The following is a 23,337-nucleotide window of genomic DNA, read 5'->3' as shown; positions in this document are numbered from 1 at the left end:
CCCACATTAACGAAAAACTTAATTTTTTTAATTTCGATTACATAAGATCTCAACTTTTGCATCCTTTGATTGAGATTGTCCAATAAAAATCTATTATTCTAGGATTAAAAACAAACCCAAATTCGCTCCGCTAGAACCTCGATTTCGAAAAATGTAAAATTTTGCATATGTTGTGTAGATCGGGTCATATTTTTAATCTTTGTTGATGTGTGATTGTGTTTGCGAGACAAAGATCATGAATTGGTGATTAATTTCATCCATGAATGAAGAAATTTGAAGAATGTTGAAAAATAACAAAGAACAATGAAGAAAAAAATTTTGATTTTTGATTTTTTAATTTAATCTTATTTCAGATTTTATAATAAACTGATTTTAATAAAATAATTACAAAATTTTTTTTAAAAAAAAAAAATCAAAAATTATTTTCTAGAAAAAGAAAATGATTTAAAAAATAATAAAATAAAAAAGAAGTTTGACCAAGCATTTAAAAAAAAAAGAAAAAATCAACCAATAGGATTCAAGAATAGTAATGGTCATAATAAAAGTGACCATAGTAGAAACATCCAAATAATAATAATAAAAAAAAAACAGAAGAAATATATAGCAACTATAGTAGAAAGGCCGTCAAGCCGTACTTAAGTGAGACAGATTAACAATAATTAAGTTATTGTGAGCCTCATGCATCATGTAACATTGGCATTGTGGATGTATCTTGAATGAATCCATCATTTTCTTTTCAAGTGCGTAGAACGGTACCGTACTACTTGAGATCAAGACATCGAACAAGATCGACAGATTATACAATTCTAATTCAAGATTAAACATCATATCAATGCTTAAGTTCAAATAACTTTACCTTGAAACGTACGTACAATATTAATTTTGTACGTAAAACTTTCCAAGGAAGAAGAGGAAGGCCTAGCATGAAAGAGGAGAGCTTGTCAAGATAGCCAAGGAGACTGCCTGGCACACTTATTTTGATTACGAGCTTAATTAATTAAAATTAACTCTTAATCAAAGATAATAAGTAGCAGGCAAGTCATCCTTGGCTACCAAACAATAAGACTCTCGACTTCATGTAAGGCCCCTCTTCCTCTTTAACTCGGGTGTATAATAGATACTCTATATAATGCACGTACGTGTATGTGTCTTTGTTTGATGAGTTGCTCGACGAAAGAACACGCTATATATAAGCAAATAAATCGGCCTCATGAAGTCATGGTTGATAGTGTATGCGATCCATATAGTGTACGACTTTGCTATCTAGCAAGGTGCATCTTATCTTTATTCTGTGTAAAGATATATTCTGTCATTGTGTCGAGAACAAAATTTTGACTCAAAATCATTTGATGATCTTGACATATTATTCCTATTTATGGAAAGCAATTCAAATTGTCAACTCAACAAGAATTTGTACATTTATTTGCTAATTGAAAATTGAAATCATCCTCTTATATGTCGACATGTCATGCGATAGCAATAAAATAATGCGAAGGAGAAAAGAATAGGAGTAGAGGTTAATTGCTCAATCCCCTTTCAATCATCAACTTTTTTTAATTATTAGAATCTTAGAATTTATTCATCTACTATATGTATGTAAGTATGTAACTATTACAGGTAAGGTATTCAGGTAGGCATTGAAATGCATTACCTTGTGAGGTGATCGTATGAAATATTAAAAATTTATAGTGGGCGTTTTATGACTACCACAATGTTCTAATGATTATCCAATTAAAGTATATTTGTTTGTTTTTGGTATAAAATAGTGTCATCAACATTTTTTTTTTAATTTCCCTCAAAAAAAAAAAAAGCATTTTTCTAATTATCCAATTTTTGGTTTCATGTTTGTAATTTTTATTTTTATTCTATAATTTCTCAAAAACTAATTTTTTTTTGTAATAGGTTGGATTAAAATTTTCAAAAATTATACTTGCATTGTACATATGTTAAAAGGCTAATTATGTTCATATTATAATGTGAAAAAATGAACCGATCATATTTTTTTTATCATCAAAATACTATGATAGTTATACTAAAATACTTCCGTTAGTTTCATACTATTTGCAACTTTAGAGTTTATTTGTGAGATATAAATTATTCTAAAGTTACAAATAATATGAAATGAAGATAGTATTTCAAACGATCAATGTAAAAACATCTGAAATATATTGACTTTGATACGAGTAGATTTTATCCTGATTTTAAATTATCAGCTGTCATGCTTGCTACCCTGCATCATTCTGTTTATCTCCTTTACCCTTACAAAAATTTAAAATTCCGTATCATATTATCATGCCAGTAAAATAGTGCACTATATATTCCATATAGATTATAAAGTGTAATACGTGCGCATAGACCAATGGTTTGACCCAAAATATATTGATTGCGATTATGATTTTTGACAACAACATAGAATAATCCAGTTTGAAGGAAATCAGATCCCAAACTTTTAACTGGGTATAACGTTTCTTATTTGCTAGCAAATATAAACAACTTTAATTTTATTTACACAATTATTCTATGCTTCAATTCGTACAATTTACATATACAAGCACATTGACTTCCTTTTAATTTGATGGGCCAAACTAAGCAAAACTAAGACATTTCTGAAGCCACGTGTTATAATGTGGATCAATAAGCCATTGCAATTTTTCTGGTTACATCGTTGAAAAATGAAGTAAAAGTAAACATAACACTAGTTCACAGTTGACTGAATATATAAATCGATTATGTTGCGTTTCACCATCAGCTTAAAATTTTAGTTGAATCGGTCATTTATAACATAGTATTAGAGTCAGTGTGACACAAAGGTCACTAGTTTAAGTATCATTCATTCACCCATCTTTTCAAAGTAGAATGTTAATAAAATGTTGGGTATGGTGAAGCCTATATTGTATCCACACTTTTAGCTCAACGAATTATCATATGAGAGGGCGTGATAGATTACATAAGCCAATTATGGGCTTTAACCGTCATGAAATAATGTATCTATATGCACACAATGACAGGTGCATGCACGTAGTGGTAAGTGCGATTGCACCTTAAGAAAGTTTCAATTCATTATTTTGAAATTAGCAATAATTATAAATGTGAAATGAGTTGAAAATATTCTTGAGTGCACCTAACTCTAACTCTCTAAGTGAACCTGAGTGCATATAAAAAATTTCAATAATTTCTTAATCTTTTATCTTTATATGTAAGCTTGATATCATATCTTACTTTTGAATTCCCGAATAATTATATTGATAAAACAATTAACAAACTTGTCACAATAAGTTGCCCAACAAAATAAGCGAAGCTTAGAAGTCATTTAGGATATTTACTGTTTAGTCTTTTACCCAAAAACCAGCAACTAATTGTTAGAGATTAATCCGTACGTAAGTATGCTGTTCATCGTTGGTAGTCTGGTACACTTTGGATATATATTAACCCAATATTTTCAGTGTATGTATTTTTTCATGGTTTTTAAACATTATTTGATGTACTGATGTCGTCGTAAATTGTCATGCGTATTATACAATAGGTCAATGTATCGTTATTCCACACTAACAAAGTAGAATAGATAAATAGTGTAGCAATCTTGTTTCTCAACAGATGCATCATGCATGTAGTGTTACCTTAAGTACGTGTTACAATGCAATAATATTCAAAATTTCAACGTAATTGATATTTCATTCCTTCTAATTAAAGTGGTCAACTCTTTTATTACCATACAAATTATTGGATTTATCTTTCAATAATAAATTTTTGCAGTAGTAGACCATAACATAACTATTAATAAGGTTGTGTTAACAGAGTTTTTAGCTCCTATTAATGGTCTGAACCGTCTTGAATCCAGCTAATCAATGTGATATACTCCGTATATGCATTGCATTTCTCTCGAAAAGAAAGGATTTGACTTACCTTAATGCTCCGAGGTGGTACGTGCTTGTAAAATGAAGAGAAAAGCCTAGCATGAAAGATGAGAGCTTGTCAAGATAGCCAAGGAGACTGCCTGGCATCTACGATTTGGTCGAGAAAACTCGATCTCAACCAAAAAGATAAAAAAGCAGGCAAGTCATCCTTGGCTACCAAACAATTATCGAACTCTCACCTTCATGTAAGGCCTTTTCTTCTTCATGACTACACCAAAATCGTAACGAACATTTCATGCATTATTTATGCAATACATTCTAGGAGAAGTACTTAGTTATATTTGAATTTGTATGATAGTATTGTGTGCAATATGTTTCTACATATAGCCCACAAAAATGGGTATCATATATAATGCAAGTATATATTATAAGATCTTATCTTATAGTATCTTTTTCTTTGTTATTTTTCTTCATGATATCTATTAAATGTATTTCTAACTATTTGCATTGCATGGCAAGCCAATAAGCCATGCATAATGGAATAAATTCCATTTTATTTGATCTTAACGTGGACAGCATGTCAGAGTAACGAATCTCCCCCAAAAAAAGTGATCTTGCATGATAAAAAAAAAAAAAAAAAAAAAAAAAAAAAAAAAAAAAAAAAAAAAAAAAAAATAAAAATGACTAAGAAATCAACGAACATTAGCCCTAATTTGTAAATAAAAAGTTGACTTTTTTTAGTTTGATTTGCTCAATCTTGTAGCAGCAAAGACAATGTTCAATGTGTTTGTGTTTTGGCATAACTTTTTAAAAACAAGTATTCGATTGAGTGTTTCCTCTTATCCCCCTTGGGCCCTTAATGGGTGTAGAGGTTTTTAAAAGTGTAATTATGCTATAGCAAAATTTTAAAGGTTTAAATATTTTAGTATATAATAAAAGTTTTTGGTCAAAAAGTATACTCCATGTATATAAAAGTGGAAAAATCTAAAAACTATTAATGTAAATACTTTTTATGGTCAAGATTCTTTAAGCCCTACTTTTTTTAGTGCTCTACTCCGCTGAAATTTGCTTTATTATGCTGAAATTTGCTCTGCTTACCCAGAACCTCAAAAGAACAAGCCGGACCTTACTTTTGTATAAATGAAATGGTCTTCCATTTAAGATATCTTACCATATAATGAAATGGTCTTCCATTTATCTCACGCAAATACATTTGTTTTTAGGGCATGTTCACTTCACCTTAATTTCAATTCAGTTTACTTCAGCTCCAATCAGTTCATTAGAGTTCAGTTCAGTTCCAATCAGTTCAGTTCAGTTTAGCTCCTAATTTCCTTTTCTCATAAAATATTCATTTCAGTTCACTTCAGCTCCTAATTTTCTTCTCTCATATATTCATTTCAGTTCAGTTCAGCTCCAATCAGTTCGGTTCAGTTCAATTCAGCTCCAATCAATTAAGTTCAGTTCATTTCATAGACGCTTACACAAAAGTTACAAAAGAAATACAACATGCAAATAATGTCAAAAAAAAAAAAAAAAAAAAAAACTTCCTCTCAATTTTCACACATGTCAACTCAAATTGATAGTCCAATTTTACTATTTCTTCATTCTTTTTAGATTGCAACATCCCCACAATTATAACACAAAAAAAAAATGATAAGGTTGTATAAGCAATTCTAATCTATACCTTAAGAGCTAACAAGTTAGGGACATATTACAATTATTATTTGAAAAAAGAAATAAATAAATCAAACATCTGATTTATTACCTCCATTTCACATTATTATCTCACAAAAATACTCAATTGTTCCACATTATGTAAAACGGAGGTTGTATCTCTTTGATTTCGTGGTGATTCTAGTGAATTATTATATTACCTCTGTTTCACATTTTTTGCAACTTTGAAGGGTGTACGGACTCCTAGACAAAATTTGTTTGTGAGTGTATGATAGAGAGAGAAATATATGAATGCATGTGATGAGAAGAGTGATAGAGCGAAATGACAACCTAAAAAGGAAAGAAAAAAACGTTAGTTACTATCATCCATCTTTAGCAAAAAGTATTTGCAAAAAATATACTCCGTACTACGTAAAATGGATGTAGTATAATAATGCCAAAAAAATCGGCTTCATTTGAGTTATTTGGCCCAAATGTACGCTCAGGAACTTGAATATGACTGACCCAATTATATTGCATATGGGCTAGGCCGAGCATCAACTAGTCTAAGGCCTTGACCAAATTTTAGAGAATATCTAACTAAGATTAAGGTGACATTGTTCCCTTTTTTTTTAAAAAGTGACATTGTTAATTTGGTTACACTTACACCACTTAACACCAACCTTTTGCCAAGAGGCCAAAGTTTAACTCTTGAATCATGATAATCATGCGTAATCAAATTATAAATAATAAGGAAATAATTAACAAAATAAACCAAAAAGTTGTGAAAGGAAAAATTCTACAGAATAATATTAATAAGTACTTGTATTAGGGGGTATGTGTAGATTGTTTTTTTTTTTTTTTTTTTTTTTTTTTTTTTTTTTTTTGTGGGGGGGTGGGGGTGGTTTAGAGAGCTGCAAGGCCATTAGTCCTCTTTGGCTCTAGTGGTGGCTTTCAAGATTCTTAAAACCACAGGTCTAGGGTTCAAGGACCGGTAGAAAACAACAGCATGAGAGCTACAAGGCCAAATGATGGACAGAGAAGCTCTGATCGCATGAGCTATCTCTCGATCTCATAGATAATTAAATATAAGTATTTAATGGTTCTACTTTCAAATTTCCATGATGATATCTTAATATTTGTCCCTTCCTCTCCATAATTTTTTATTTTATCATAAAAATAATAAAATTATAATACTTTATCTAATTATACAGTTAATGTATCTTGGTTATCTTTATGAGGGCAAAAGGCTACTTTTAATATATTTTTTTAATTTTTATTTTTATAATCTTCTCATTTACTGTAGCAATTTAGAACATGAAAATGTGAGAAATATTTAAGAAAGAGAATAATGTCTAGAGATATTGATATTACTTCCTTCGTTTTTTTAGTTGAATCATTTTAGTTTTCACGAACTATTACACAATTTTGGAGTAGAAAGAGAGGTAGCAATAAGAGATAGATAGAGATAATTTACACAAACTTTTAAAAAAATCGGGTGTACAATAAATTATTGTACATCCATTAAAAAGATAGTCTAAAGTGATTAAAAGTTACCCTTGAAATGAATAAAAGTTACCCCAATATGCATAAAAGTAGCCCAATACAAATAAAAATTATCTACGCTTATTAGTAAAGAATCATATTTTAAATGACTAAAAATCAATTATTAGTGATTGAAGGTAATTAAATTACCTTTATAAAACTTTTCTTGTTGTCTATTTATATAAAAATTGTATTATGCTTAAAGTTACTCAAAAACAGGCAAAAAGTTACCCTAAAATTAGCTAAAAATTATCCTTATATTGCTCGATGTACACTAATATTAGTGTAAATCGGATGTATACAAAAGTTTTTGGATAATTTATTAGTTAAAAAAAAGTGATCAATGCAACTAATTGTGATTAAACTTTCGTTTTAGAAAAGTGATGCGACTAAAAAATGAAGGAAATGATATATATTTCTATATTGAGAGTAATATAAAATATTCTCTTATAAATAGTGTCAAGATTCTAAATGGGAAGAACAAAAGGAATCGGAGACAGTATATGGTACCTTAAAGGTAATTTTGAGACAAACTGATGTAAAATTTGGCCATTGAAATGAAGAAGGGTCAAGAGGGCTAGCATGAGAGACATGAGAGGCAGTTAAGATAGCCAAGGAGACTGCCTGAAACCTCTTAGAGAGCATCGATAGACGACAACCCTCACCACGCCGAGGTGCAGGCAAGTCATCCTTGGCTACTCAACGTATCACTCTCATTTTCATGTAAGCCGTCTCCCTTCACGGGTTCACACACACGCGCATGCGCACACACATTATCGATCTCCTCTCCCCTCGGTTGCAAACCATTAAATTTATGATCTACTCTTGGATTTTGGATTGCAATAGTGTATGTCAAGATCTTAATGCGTTACTTCTTTATACAAAGAGCCATATATAGGGAAAACTACTATTGCATGTGGTACATATCGAATATATTAAATTGTAAATGTACTATATATTTGAATATAATGGAGGCCTTCCAAAGGGAGGTTTGATAGGTACTTGTATATACATATCAAGGGGCATTTGAGACATTTCGCATGAAATTTACCCATCTCTCTCCTCCTTTTCTCTCACCCCCACGTGCTGGATTTAAATGTACCACTGGGTGATTAATAGTATCACTAGATGATCAAATAGTATCACTGAACATTCAGTGGTACTATATATTCATTCAATGGTACTGTATATTCATTTAGTGGTACCAACTACGTATAGAAATAATATCACTACATATTCAATGATATTATTATAAGCTTTTAGTGGTACATTTAAAAATTGGTCCCACTTGCCAATCTCTCTCATCCTTTCTCTCACTCCCATGTGCTTACAATACTTTTTAATATTTTAAGGTTTGATATGTATTTGCAAATACATATCAAACCTTCATTAGTACTTCCTCGAATATAATGTGGTATAGTACCAATTAACATCAAGCTTGCATTTTCTTCCATAAAACAGAATATATTCTTGTAGACATATAGTATTACTTGAATGCCACCCTTTATTACCAAAAAGAGGTAAGAAAAAACATCCTTTTAATGGGTTGTACTAATGTTCAACTCAAAATTCGCATGTATTATTACTCTTGGAAATTATTCATAAATCCAAAAGAAAATATAAATTAATGGATTAAGCATTCAAAAATAATAAAACTATCCCTAGCCGAATTCTATAGTACCCACAATATGTACTATTTATGAATATAATAAGATACACGTACAAGTATTAACAATCAATTTTAGATCTCAAGAATTAAATCGGCATTTATTTTTTAATGATGGATTAAAGAATTGATTTGAGTTGTTGAAATTAATTTGTTTATTTTTCACTTGAGTTGTTGTAATTAGTGTTTTTTTTCTTAAAGAATTGTAATTAGTGTTATTAGTCCATGTAATTATAATCTGTTAAATTTTTGACAATGTAGAAGGAAATTTTGCTTAATTATAAATTATCTAATCGAGATCCTACTAAAATGGCAATAACTAGGATGGCCACATCCTTCACTTTTTTATTTTATTTTATTTTATTTTTTTATTATTATTATAAATAAGCTTGATGACAAAATTATATTTTTAAAAGAGTGCGTGCCTAAAAATAAGGGCATTTAGGTATTATAAGGGGACTTTTTAATTGTTCAAGGAAGGAAAAAAAAATGAGGAAGCTTATAGAATAGAGATTGTGTACTGTATTCTTTGATTAAAAAATCTACACCCAATTTAAAAATCATAACTTTATTTATAAATGTACTATATGTCTTTAAACATGTTAATATTCTTCATAATAATTATGATAAATATAGTATAGAGTACACAAATTAAAATTCCGTTTTCAGTTTTGATCCTCATTCACACCAAAAAATAATAATAAAAATTAAAATTCCGCGATTTTAGATGATGGGACCACTTAAATACGAAATATATGTTGAAATTTAGTGTAGCAGTCCCGTAATAAAAAAAAAAAAAATTAGATGAATTTAGGAGCTAAAACATGCTCGAAACAAATCTTAATTATTGCCTTTTGTTACTTTATTTTTAGCGATCACACAAGTACTCGGTAATATTTATGGTCGAAATCAAGAAGATGCTAAATATAAGGTGCATAGAGAATTGACAACAACAAGAATTCAGTGGGTCTTTTGTGGTAATGCTCAACTTAGTCAAGTATGTAGGGCTGTGGATGGGCTGCCCTCAGGCCTCATCCCTCATCTAGCTTTATGTTGCAACGTGCAGATTATTATTTTACACAACATTGTGCACATGAGTGACATATTAGTCGATGCAATGCAAAGACAAAATTATGCTACTCGATTTTAAGAATTTTTTGGAAAATTGTAAGGTTATTGTATTTTTCGATTTTTTTTTTATTTTTATTTTTTAATATCTGTAGGGTGCATTTTCGATATAGAAGTTTATACATTAAGATACTTTATATTTCACATTTAAACATGCTTGGTAAATAATACAATATTATATTGACTAATTGTTTAAACAATTATCTATGGATGGTACATATTAGCAAGTACAAAATGTGGTAGACGAACATACAGTTATCTATGGGGCCAGGATTAGTTCATGGTGTTAGATTCACATTTGATTTGATAACTTCGTGTGTCCTAGGGGAGGAGGACTTGAGTCAGGATTAAAGATGTTGTGTTGTTGTGGGTTGTGTGCTCGTGTTGGTTATTGTCTCGTGCTGGACCTGAGTGTTTTGGGGCTAATTAAACGTGGCCCATGATTAAGCTCTCTCACTACGCACCAAATCTTTTAAAAGGGAAGGCAATCAAGGCACGATCCAAGTCCACATGTTGTTATGTCATGCATTCATGCTATGCTTGCATGCCTAAGCTAAATGTAACTTATTTGAAGATTGTTTGTCTATGTCATGCTTCACCCAACCCAAAAAAAGAGTATGTCGTGCCATGCTGTACCATGGGCCTAGCCCGACCTAATGTCATATTTAGTTGGTGTTTTATATTTTCCATTCTACAAACGGTATATTTTTTTATTAGATAGTACTTGGTATTTGTAAATTTTGATATGTTTGCATTGTGCATATTGATATTTTTGATTTTTATTCATTTCAAACCACTTAATAGTTTACAAAGAAGACAAAAATGTCAAAAACTAATCATGCACAATTTTATAAAAATATTCTCAAGTATATCTTTAAAACACTAAGTACCTCTAAACAACTCATCTATTGTGCTAATATAAATGGGGACTTTTAGATTCAATTGGTCTTACGATCTTAACTTGTGGTAGGATGACCTTTAGAGTTGTGTACCTTACCATTTCACAAGGGTCGATTAACCACGCATAAAAATGACCTAATTCACACCGAGCGTCACCGAGCCTACCACATTCAGAACGACACGACTAGTTCTTAGCCCGTTGTAAACATAACTAGCATAAGCACGATGCACACACACACTTAAACCTATATAGTGTAGCCCGTGCGGCCGTGCCCAACTTTAAACTAGGTATTCACATCAGTAACATCTGCACGCTCCCTACATCGGTGCATACGTAAACTCGCCCGCTACCATCCATCCTTCTCCATGAAACCGGGTCCATAATACAATAATGATATAGAGATTAATGACTTAACAATGACTCCTCCCACAACAACACTACCACCACCTTTCATAATTCGGACAAAACCCAAAAACACAATTTATATCAACATCTTTGCCAAAAGTGGCCAAAACATTTGAAAAGCCCACATAATAAAAGTAAAGATAGAATGTTCATACAATCTCTTCTCACTCACTCACTACTCAAAAATTACAAAAAAAATTGTCCAAATTTCAAACGTGCTTACCATTTCCACTCAATTTACCACTTCTTTCTCTCTCCTACTTTGCCAGTTCTCTTGGAAGAGAGAGAATTTTTCCTGGGTTGCTTTCTCTCTCCTCTTTTGCTTTTCTCTTTTTTCGTTAACCTCCAACAACAAGCAATCTTCTTCCCCCCAAAAATTTACCAAATAATCTGTTGATTTTCCCTCCAATTTCGTGACTCTGAAAATGAAACGAGAGGTTGAAATGGATGAAGTTGAAGCTGTTTTAGAAAAGATTTGGGATTTACATGACAAACTTAGTGATGAAATTCATTCTATTTCTCGTACCCATTTCGCTAATTCCACTAAATCCCTCAAAAATTCAAACACCCATGAAAATAATTTCAAGAACAATAACATCAAACATCAATCTCAGCCTCACAATCATTTTTTTGATCATGATTTTAAGGATTACAACAATATTAATTCTAATGGGTTTGTTTTTTTCAAGGATTTTGATAAGAGTTGCGCCATTGCTGAGGCTAAGAGTCTTAATTCAATCCGTTCTGCCCTCGAGAATCTCGAAGAACAGCTCGAATTCTTCCATGTTAGTTATTTTTTTTCTATTTTTGCTTTTATTTTGTTCATGTTTTCTGGGAATTTTAATTGGTTTGCGAAAATGAAGGAGAAATTCCTTTATTGTTGATTTTCAGCTCCAGATTGATGGGTTTTTCTTCATTTGATATGTGTTTGTGGATTATTAGAACTTGGGTTCTGATTTTTAAGGTCAATTGATGATTTTTATAGAAATTATGTCGAAATTTTAAGGTGGGTAATATCAATATATAGGGTTTGAAATGTTTTTCCCAGAACATGGTTAACGGATAATGTAGGGAATAGAAAGCCTACGCCGATAATGATGTAGACGGGATTTGATCCTAGGTTTTGGGCTACCCCATTGGGATGAATTTTTGGTTACCCAGAACAATTGGGTAAATTTATTTTCTGGGCTTCGATTTAACGATTGGTTTAATGTGAAATGTTGGTTTTTTTTTTAAGAAATTGAGCTTAATGTTTCGACTGTGATTAATGTAGAATTTTTTTTTTTCTCCTGGAGAATTATTTGTCTGTATACTTGTATATTGTTGTGACAGCCTAGTCAGTTTTGAGCTATTTAATTGTTTTTATAATGTCATGAATCTAATCCAGGTGATGTAGCAACCGAATTATTGCTGGATTCTGTTGTCATTTGGTTGTTATGATTGTCTTTTCTCTCTCTTTAAGTAAAACCCCCTAATGTATGTTGGATGATTGTTGTGAAATTAATATATTGTTTTTATTTGTTTGTGTGTTTAGTTGATAGGTGATTTGGTTTGGCGCTTACTCATAATATTACATATCTGGATTGTGGTGATTTGGATCCTGTTAGGTAATCAATAAGATATTGATTGGAGGATAGTCAATTAGTACTCCCCTCGTTTCCATTTAGGTGTGTTCTTAATTGATTTTTCTACTATTGAATTGCAAAAATTACTCTCTTTTGCTACTAGTATTTAATAATACACATCTTTAAACAACTGTCTTCATTTAAAATGGACACTCTTTCCACTAAGTCCCTCTTTGCTACAATGAATAGAAAGTATGAGTAGTGTATATTACATTTTTTGTATATGCTGCTTGAGTTTGGTTATTAGGACTAATCAAGTGGGGTTTAGGTTTATACGTATATTAGCTTCTACATTTTCAAGTATGCTTATTGTGTAATTTTTGTACCCGCATATGGATTTTGGATTATGGATTATGGATGATAGTGACTAGATGGATGGAGTTGTAAATTGTAATTGGTGACATGTTCTATTGAACATCTGTAAGTTCCATACCAATCTCATAACTTGAATTGATTGGATACCTTTTTTTTAAGTTCCTTGGGTTTGGCACTTTAAGAGTGCAATTTGTGTTAGAAGATTGTCCACAGTATCCTAGAGTTGTAGTTGGCCTTCTGATAGAGCTTTCTGTGGTTCAGTATGCTGTTTGTAGGTTGGATTCATCAACTCGACCACCTACAGCATTTGCTATGATTATATTACCTCAGATTGGTGATCTGTAGACATCCCAGATATTTGTGGTCTTACCTTTATTCTAGCAAGTCAAGTGACTTGAAGGTTGCCACTTTTTTCCTTCTTAGCTAAGTCTGCGACCCAGTGAATGTGATTGAGGGTATGATTTGCTTTTTTTTTTTTTAAAAAAAATAAAATTAATTTCATTGATTTTGAGGGTTTGGAAGACGACTGTTGGTAGCAAAGATGGGGGTAACTTTCTTGTTTATTCACATTAATTTACGCGAGAGCTCTTCTTTTGTATTTTGTATATTTCAATATGTTCCTTGAGGGGTAGTGAGGAGCTTGATGGGAATATCACATTAATAGACTTAACTACAGTTGCTCTTGAAACTGTACATTTCTTATTTATTTTGGAAGAGCATGATGGTTATTGTGTATCACATTATGAGTTACCTGGAAATACTCTTTATAATTATATGGATAAGGAGTTCCTACGCGTTTTGCTTCCTTAGTTCCTTCTACACTCATAGTAAATTAGTAACTTTATTCACTTGTTCTGCTATAAACTATTGTGGATAATGTACAACTGAAGGATGTAGAATAACAGTTGCATCATTCTTTCTTTGGAAGTTTTTGTCCTGCATCACCCACTTTTCTGTCATTCAATTTCTTGTGTCATTCTGAGACTCTGATGCAAAACCTCAAATTACTACATACTCGTTAAGATATGTGTGAATTCGACTATGTGAGAGCTATAGCCTATTTATTTATTTAGGAGGGTAGACAAGCAGCAGGGAGTACTAGATGTAAACATATACGAAGTATGAGGAATTAGAACCTTTTTGTTTCTCCCAGAGGATTTGATGGAAAGGTAGTGCATGGTGGATTACTTACCAAGGTATTGGTTGGGTGATAATCAGTGAAATTTATATATTGCAACCACATAGTAATTTTGGAATAACTTAACTAAGGATTTTTGGAGAATTCCTGAAGAACTTTTGCAGTTAGATGATGGAGAGATCATGTTTGAAGTTGGAAGCTATATTGTTAAACTCAATGTTGCCCTATTATGCATTCAAACCCAGCTGAAACAGGCTTTCACATGATTACAGGGTCAAAGAGAAATCGAGACCTTTCCTGTTTGCACAAAAGATTGGGAAAAGAGAAAAAAGTGGCAGGTATTGGTATTGTATCTACGAGTAAAAGTTTTCTCTGAAAATTTAAATTCATCTCCTAGACTATAATTTGTGTGTCCTACCTCTTAGAGAAGAAAGTTTCAAATGGGAATTTTTAACTTTGCCCTTCACTGGCAGTTTTTTTATTCATATGCTGTGATGGTTTCACTTAGTTTATGTGGGCTTAAGCCCATTTCAATGTAATTGTTAATCAGCAAGTGCTAATGTTGGCTGTGTTGCACTGTGGCCTTAGAAATCCCCCTACCCACCTCTTCCCCAACCCAACGAACCTGTTTTTGTTATCTATGGTTGATTAGATATTCTAAATGGGGTATCAGTATCAGTGCCATCTTGTTCTATGCTTCTATTTGGTTGTGTGATTTGTCTGCTCTTTATCTGGTTGTTATTGATCTTATCGGGACTAAGCTTTTCTATTTTGTATGTTTATACTGTCAGACTGTGCAAATCCAGCAGCGTGCAGAAAGGGATGCAGCACTTGCACGATTAGAGCAAAGCCGAATTGTTCTTGCATTGAGATTGGCTGAACACCATGGGAAAAGATACAAGGTTATAGATGAGGCTATGGATTTTGTGGGAAATGTTAGAGATGCGACATGCTTTGTCGGTCCTGATAATTTCTCGAATCCTCCTGCAAGTGCACCTGCTGAACATTCATTGCAGAAAAAAGGTGTCAGCTCAAACATTTTTGTAAGATTTTTGTTCTCTGGACTAGATTCTGCTAAAAGAACACTTCAGCTGGACAAATTAGGTGGAGTTTTAGGGAATGCTGCTTTATTTGCCTTAAGCATGGTTGCACTACTCCATCTACAGCAAGCAACATCTAAGGATAACAATATGTTAGACAGTGCCCAGAACCAAGATAGAAGAACGGTAAAGAAACTACTGCAACGAGATGGTTCCTCCTCTACTGGGCAATTGAACCCCTTGGATGTACGGTTGGCAAGAGGTTAAATACGAGCTCCCAACTTTTTGCTCGTTTGGTTTTGTAGGTAATAGCTGTTTCAACAAGACTTTTGCTAAGAATTGTTGGTATATGTAGGGTTTTGTAGGCGTTGTAGTTTCTTCAAGATGCTTGTATATACGTATCAGGCTATCCGTTTATTATTTAATTTTTTTCTTTAGGTTAGTGAATTTATTTTGGTATACTTGGCTCTGCAATGGGTTTTTGTCGACGAAGTTTTTTTTTTTCCCGACGAAGTTGTCTTTCCCTGAATTTGTTTTGTAACGGAAATTGTGTGGTATTTTCTGAAGATTTCTTTTGTAGAAAATATATGCTTGGTAAAGATTTTTAAAGAAGTTTGGAAACTGCATGTATCCATTTTGATGTGAAAATGCCTTTGGTTGTTTGAAATTCCAGTCCTTTGAATTTCATTATTATTTTTGAGAGTATTAGAAGTTCAGTAAATTTCAATACAAGCTATTATTGTATTAATGGTGTCTTCAGATGCAACTCTTATGCTATGTTCAGTGGACATAGAGTTAGGGCATGTTCTAATAGATTGAAATAAGCTGAACTGAACTGAATTAAAATGAATATTTTATTAGAGAAGAAAATTAGGAGCTAAACTGAACTGAATTGAACTGAACTGGACTGAAAATAAACGTATGAGAACAGGCCCTTAGCAATGTAGATGTTGTGATTGGCCGTTGTCTATTAAAAAAATGTTTAAGGAGCCGACTCTTTTTCTCTTCCACAGGGTAATCTTAACTCTCAGGGTTTAATCGAACATTTTGTATTATGGCAAATCATTAGTGAAGAATTGTTTTCGAACATGTTGAAGCATAGCTTTTCGGAAGGACTACTCTTAGAGCTACCGATTCGGGTATACGGGCGGGGTTTGGGTCGGGTCAATTCAGATTAATTCCATAACCTATGCGGGTCGGCTTTGGGTTGGGTCATGCTTGAGTCAGGTCACGTCGGGTCATACTTCTTGTCGGGTTTAGGCCGGGTTACATTTGGGTCGAGTGAACAATAGGTCGGGTTTAATTCGGGTTTTCACGGGTTAAAACGACTTAGGGTAATTCTTGGGTTCAGTTCAAGTCAATAATTTACGGGTTAGAATCACGTTGGGTCGTTCTCGGGTTTGATTCGGGTTCGGTTCAAGTCAATTATTTGCGGGTTATAATCAGGTCGAGTCATTTTCATGTCGGGTCATTCTCGGGTTCAAGTCAGGTTCAGTTCAAGTAAATAATTTGCGGGTTATAATCAAGTTGGGTCATTATCGGATTCAAGTCGGGTTATGTTCAAGTCAATAATTTGCAGGTTACAATCAGGTCAGGTAATTAAGAAGTCAGGTCATATTCGGGATCAACTATCTATAAATAGATAATTATCATTTTTATCAAGCTAATTATTTCCTTTGACTATAATATATATGTCAATATACTAGGGAACTATAGTCTATAATTTAGGAGGATAATTATCTCCTTTGACCATACAACAAATATATACTATATTTAACTCTTAAATTTGACGATGATGCTCCTTTCTTTTGCTAACCCGGACCGTTTTGGTCTCCCAAGACAAAATGCTTTAATCAACAATAATAAGGTGGTCTAAATTGCATTTAAGGTGATTTGAAATCGGGTCAGGAACAATTTGGGTTGAATTTAGGTCGGCTCAATAACAATTCGTGTTAATTTAAGGTCGGGTTAGTAATAGATCGGGTTGAATTTTTGGGTTGGGTAAGTAATAGGTATGGTAAAATTCGGGTCGGGTCAATAACAAGTCAAGTTGATTTCGGGTCGGGTTTGTAACATGTTCGGTTAAATTCTAGTCAAGTTATAAACGGGTCGGGTTGAATTCAGGTCAGGTTAGTAACAAGTCGAATTAAATTCGTGTTTTGACGGGTTAAAACGGGTTTGGGTCAATTTCGGTTCAAGTCAGGTTCAGTGCAAATTGATTAAATTGGCCTTTGTAAACCGGTAAATCATTGCAAATTATAAACCGGTAAATTGGCTGTTTAAAAGCAAATTGAATTGTTCCACACACCCAATTGGACTCCCAGAGTGTATTAGGGACCATGGTAAACATTTTGGCAATTTTTTATTTCTGGGCGAAAAAAAGTCAAAAAAACTCCAAAATTGAAGGCTAATATCCACGCTTTTAGAGAAATTTTGGAGGTTTCGCGGCCCGGTGCAGAAAAGTATTAATATTTTAGGAGATACATCTCGGGGTCATATAAATGCCGTATGGAACCATATATGATCATTATATGTTGTCATCAATGTTCGTAGTAGGCTCGAGTTAATGAAATCCGTGCAAGTTGTAAACCGGTAATTTAATTGGCCATATAAAGGCAAATTGGATGGTTCCACCAACCCAATTGGACACCCGGAGGGTATTAAGGACCATGATAAACATTTCAGCAAATGTTATTTCCGGGAGAAAAAAAGTCAAAAAATTCAAAAATTGAAGACTAATATCCACGCTTTTTGAGAAATTTTGGAGGTTTCGGAGCCCGATGTTGAAAATTCTTGAAATTTAAGGAGATACGTCTCGAGGTCATATAATGAAGTTTGGAACCATATATGATCATTATTTGCTGTCATAAATGTTCGTACGTGGTAGGCTTGAGTTAATGACATCGGTGCAAGTAGTAAACTGGTAATTAAATTGGTCGTTTAAAGGCAAATTGGATGGTTCCACCAACCCAATTGGACTTCCGGAGGGTATTAGGGACCAAGATAAATATTTCGGCAATTTTTATTTCCGGGCGAAAAAAAGTAAAAAAATTCCAAAATTGAAAACTAATATCTACGCTTTTTGAGAAATTTTGGAGGTTTCAAGGGTCGGTGTCGAAAAGTCTTAAAATTTTAGAGGATACATATCGGAGTCATATAATAATATTTAGAACCATATATGATCATTATTTGCTGTCATAAATGTTCATGGTAAGCTTAAATTAATGAAATCGGTGCAAGTTATAAACCGGTAATTAAATTGGCTGTTTAAAGGCAAATTGGATGGTTCCACCAACCCAATCGGACTCACGGAGGGTATTAGGGACCATGGTAAACATTTCGTCGAATTTTATTTTCGAGTGAAAAAAAAAGTCAAAAAATTCCAAAATTGAAGACTAATATCCACGCTTTTTCATAAATTTTGGAAGTTTCAGGGGCCGGTGTCGAAAAGTCTGGAAATTCCAGGCGATACATCTCGGGGTCATATAATGCCGTTTGGAAACATATATTATCACTATTTGTTGTCATAAATGTTCGTGGTAGGCTTGAGTTAATGTAATCGGTGCAAGTTATAAACCGGTAATTAGGTTGTTTTAAGGCAAATTGGATGGTTCCATCCACCCAGTTGGACTCTCGAAGGGTATTAGGGACCATGGTAAACACTTCGGCAATTTTTATTTCCAGGTGAAAAAAAAAATCAAAAAATTCCAAAATTGATGACTAATATCCACGTTTTTTGAGAAATTTTGTAGGTTTCGGGGCCCGGTGTCGAAAAGTCTTGAAATTTTAGGGGAAACATCTTGGGGTCATATAATGCTGTTTGGAACCATATATGATTATTATTTGCTGTCATAAATGTTTGTGGTAGGCTTGAGCTAATAAAATCGGTGCAAGTTTAAACCGGTAAATTGGTCGATTAAAGATAAATTGGAATGTTCCATCCACCCAATGGGACTCCCGGACGGTATTATGGACCATGGTAAGAATTTCGGTAATTTTTATTTTCGAGCAAAAAAAAAAGTCAAAAATTTTAAAATTAAAGGCTAATATCCACGCTTTTTGAGAAATTTTGGAGGATTCGGGCCCGGTGTCGAAAAATCTTGAAATTTTAGGCGATACATCTAGGGTCATATAATACTATTTAGAATCATATATGATCATTATTTGCTGTCATAAATGTTCGTGGTAAGATTAAGTTAATGAAGTCAGTGCAAGTTTAAACCGGTAATTAAATTGGTCGTTTAAAGGCAAATTAAATGGTTCCACCAACCCAATTGGACTCCCGGAGGGTATTAGGGACCATGATAAACATTTCGGCAACTTTTATTTTCGGGCGAAAAAAGTCAAAAAATTCCAAAATTGAAGACTAATATCCACGCTTTTTGAGAAACTTTGGAGGTTTCGGGGGCCGGTGTCGAAAAGTCTTGAAATTCCAGGCGATACATCTCGGGGTCATTTAATGCCGTTTGGAAACATATATGATCACTATTTGTTGTCCTAAATGTTCATGGTAGGTTTAAGTTAATGAAATCGGTGCAAGTTTAAACCGGTAAATAGGTTGTTTTAAGGCAAATTGGATGGTTCCACCAACTCAATTGGACTACCGGAGGGTATTAGGGAGCATGGTAAACATTTCGGTAACTTTTATTTCCGGGCGAAAAAAGTCAAAAAATTCCAAAATTGAAGACTAATAATCACGTTATTTGAGAAACTTTGGAGGTTTCAGGGGCCAGTGTCGAAAAGTCTTGAAATTCCAGGCGATACATCTCGAGATCATTTATTGCCGTTTTGAAACATATATGATCACTATTTGTTGTCATAAATTTTCGTGGTAGGTTTAAGTTAATGAATTCGGTGCAAGTTATAAACTGGGAAATAGGTTGTTTTGAGGCAAATTGGATGGTACCATCCACCCAATTGGACTCTTGAAGGGTATTAGGGACCATGGTAAACATTTAGGCAATTTTTAATTCCGGGCGATAAAACGTCAAAAAATTCCAAAATTGAAGACTAATATCCACGCTTTTTGAGAAATTTTGGAGGTTTCGTGGCCCGGTGTCGAAAAGTACTTAAATTTGAAGGGAAACATCTCGAGGTCATATAATGCTGTATGGAACCATAAATAATCATTATTTGTTGTCATTAATGTTTGTGGTAGGCTTGAGTTAATGAAATCGGTGCAAGTTGTAAACTGATAAATTGGAATGTTCGACCCACCCAATGGGACTCCCGGACGGTATTAGGGACCATGGTAAACATTTCGACAATTTTTATTTTCGGGCGAAAAAAAGTCAAAAAATTCCAAAATTGAAGACTAATATCTACGTTTTTTGAGAAATTTAAGAGGTTTCAGGGGCCAGCGTCGAAAAGTCTTGAAATTTTAGAGGATACATCTCGGGGTCATATAATACTATTTAGAACCATATATGATCATTATTTGCTGTCATAAATGTTTGTGGTAAGCTTAAGTTAATGAAATCAGTGTAAGTTGTAAGCCGGTAATAATTAAATAGATCGTTTAAAGGCATATAGGATAGTCCCACCAGCCTAATTGGACTCGTGGATGGTATTAGGGACCATTGTTAACACTTCGGTAATTTTTATTTTCGGACGAAAAAAAATTCAGAAATTCCAAATCTGAAGACTAATACCCACTCTTTTTTAGAAATTTTGGAGGTTTCGGTGCATGGTGTCGAAAAGTCTTGAAATTTTAGGGGATACAACTCGAGGTCATATTATGATGTTTGGAACCATATATGATCATTATTTGCTGTCATAAATGTTCGTGGTAGGCTTGAGTTAATGAAATTTGTGCAAGTAGTAAATCGGTAATTAAATTAGCCGTTTAAAGACAAATTTGATGATTCCACCAAGCCAATTGGAATCACGGAGTGTATTAGGGACAATGGTAAACATTTCGGCAATTTTTATTTCCAGGGGGAAAAAAGTCAAAAAAAATTCAAAATTGAAGACAAATATCCACGTTTTTTAAGAAATTTTGGAGGTTTCAAGGACTGGTGTCGAAAAGTGTTGAAATTCTAGGCGATACATCTCGGGATCATTTAATGTCGTTTGGAAACATATATGATCACTATTTGTTGTCATAGATGTTCATTGAAGGCTTGAGTTAATGAAATCGGTGCAAGTTATAAACCGGTAATTAGGTCATTTTAAGGCAAATTGGACGGTTCCATCCACCCAATTTGACTCTCGAAGGATATTAGGGACCATGGTAAAAATTTCGGCAATTTTTATTTCCGGACGAAAAAAAGTCAAAAAATTCCAAAATTGAAGACTAATATCTACGCTTTTTGAGAAATTTTGGAGGTTTCGTGGCCCGGTGTCGAAAAGTCTAGAAATTTTAGGGGAAACATCTCGAACTTATATAATGCTGTTTGGAACCATATATGATCATTATTTGCTGTCATAAATGTTCGTGGTAGGCTTAAATTAATGAAATGGGTGTAAGTTGTAAGCCGGTAAATTGGTCATTTAAAGGCAAATTGGATGGTTCCACCCAGCCAGCTAATTGGACTGCTAGAAGGTATTAGGGACCATGGTAAACATTTCGGAAATATTTATTTACGGGCGAAAAAGGTCAAAAAATTCCAAAATTGAAGGCTAATATCCACGATTTTTGAGAAATTTTGGAGGTTTACCCGTTGTCGAAAAGCATTAAGACTTTAGTGGATACATCTCAAGGTCATATAATGTCGTTTGGAACCATAAATGATCACTATATGTTGTCATAAATGTTCGTGGTAGGCTTGATTTAATGAAATCGGTTCGAGTTGTAAACCGATAAATTGGTCGTTTAAAGGTAAGTAGGATAGCTACACCTACCCAATTGGACTTCCAGAGAGTATTAGGGACCATGGTAAAAATTTCTGCAACTTTTATTTCCGGGCGAAAAAAAGTTAAAAATTCTAAAATTAAAATCGACGCAAGTTGTAAACTGGTAAATTGATCGTTTAAATGCAAATTGGATGGTTCCACCCACTTAATTGGACTCCCGGAGTATATTTGGGACCATGGTAAATATTTCGGCAATTTTTATATCCAATCGAAGAAAAGTAAAAAAATTCCAAAATTGAAGACTAATGTCCACGCTTTTTGAGAAATTTCGAATGTTTCGGGGCCCGGTGTCGAAAAGTATTGAGATTTTAGGCGATACATCTTGGAGTTATAATGCCGTTTGGATCTATATATGATCATTATATGTTGTCATAATTGTTCGTGGTAAGCTTGAGTTAATGTGATTGGTGTAAGTTTTAAAGCGGTAAATTGGTCGTTTAAAGGCAAATTGGATGGTTCCACCCACCCAATTGGACTCCCGGAGGATGTTAGGGACCACGGTAAACATTTCGGTAATTCTTATTTTCTGGTGAAAAAAAGTCAAAAAATTCCAAAATTAAAGGCTATTATCCACTTTTTTTTTTTTTTTTTTTTTTATTTCAGATTAACTCAGGAAGTTGGGTCAACTCAGGTTGGGTCAACTCAGGTCGGGTCAATTCAGATTAATTCCATAACTTATGCGGGTCAGGTCATGCTTGAGTGGGGACACGTCGGGTTATACTTCTTATCGGGTTTGGATCGGGTTAATAAACGATCGGGTTACATTCGGGTCGGGTGAACAATAGGTTGGGTCTAATTTGTGTTTTCACTGGTTAAAACGGGTTGGGGTAATTCTCGGGTTCAAGTTGGGTTCGGTTAAAGTCAATAATTTACGGGTTAGAATCAGGTCGTGTCATTCTCGGGTTTGAGTCAGGTTCGGTCAAGTCAATAATTTGCGGTTTATTATTAGGTCGGGTCATTTTCAAGTTGGGTCATTCTCGGGTTCAAGTCGGGTTCGGTTCAAGTCAATAATTTGCGGGTTATAATCAGGTTGGGTCATTTCCAAGTCATGTCATTCTCGAAGTCAAGTCGGGTTATGTTCAAGTCAATAATTTGCAGGTTACAATCAGGTCGGGTCAACTCCAAGTCGGGTCATATATATTCGGGTTCAACTAACTATAAATAGATAATATATATGACAATATACTAGAAAACTATAGTTTATAATTTAGG

General features: G+C 33.4%; 1 protein-coding gene across 2 annotated transcripts; it reads left to right on the top strand.

The window, feature by feature from the left end:
• Window positions 1–11,185: 11,185 nt before the first annotated feature.
• LOC145631591 (plastid division protein PDV1-like) lies at window positions 11,186–15,918 on the top strand. 2 transcript variants are annotated; one of them, XM_081683703.1, is made up of 3 exons: window positions 11,186–11,937; window positions 14,503–14,568; window positions 15,022–15,918. In XM_081683703.1, exons 1-3 carry the CDS (start codon window positions 11,578–11,580, stop codon window positions 15,535–15,537), a joined length of 942 nt encoding a protein of 313 aa, XP_081539829.1. In that variant the 5' UTR covers window positions 11,186–11,577; the 3' UTR covers window positions 15,538–15,918. The 2 variants fall into 2 exon arrangements, with proteins under 2 accessions (XP_081539829.1, XP_081539830.1); XM_081683704.1 differs by lacking the exon at window positions 14,503–14,568 and having other exon boundaries at window positions 11,205–11,937.
• Window positions 15,919–23,337: the final 7,419 nt, after the last annotated feature.

Source organism: Chenopodium album, chromosome 5 (genome assembly GCF_948465745.1).
Source record: "Chenopodium album chromosome 5, dcCheAlbu1.1, whole genome shotgun sequence".
In the NCBI taxonomy this organism is placed as follows: domain Eukaryota; kingdom Viridiplantae; phylum Streptophyta; class Magnoliopsida; order Caryophyllales; family Amaranthaceae; genus Chenopodium; species Chenopodium album.
Note: the sequence above shows the minus strand (reverse complement) of the source record. Positions and strands in the feature narration are given on the sequence as shown.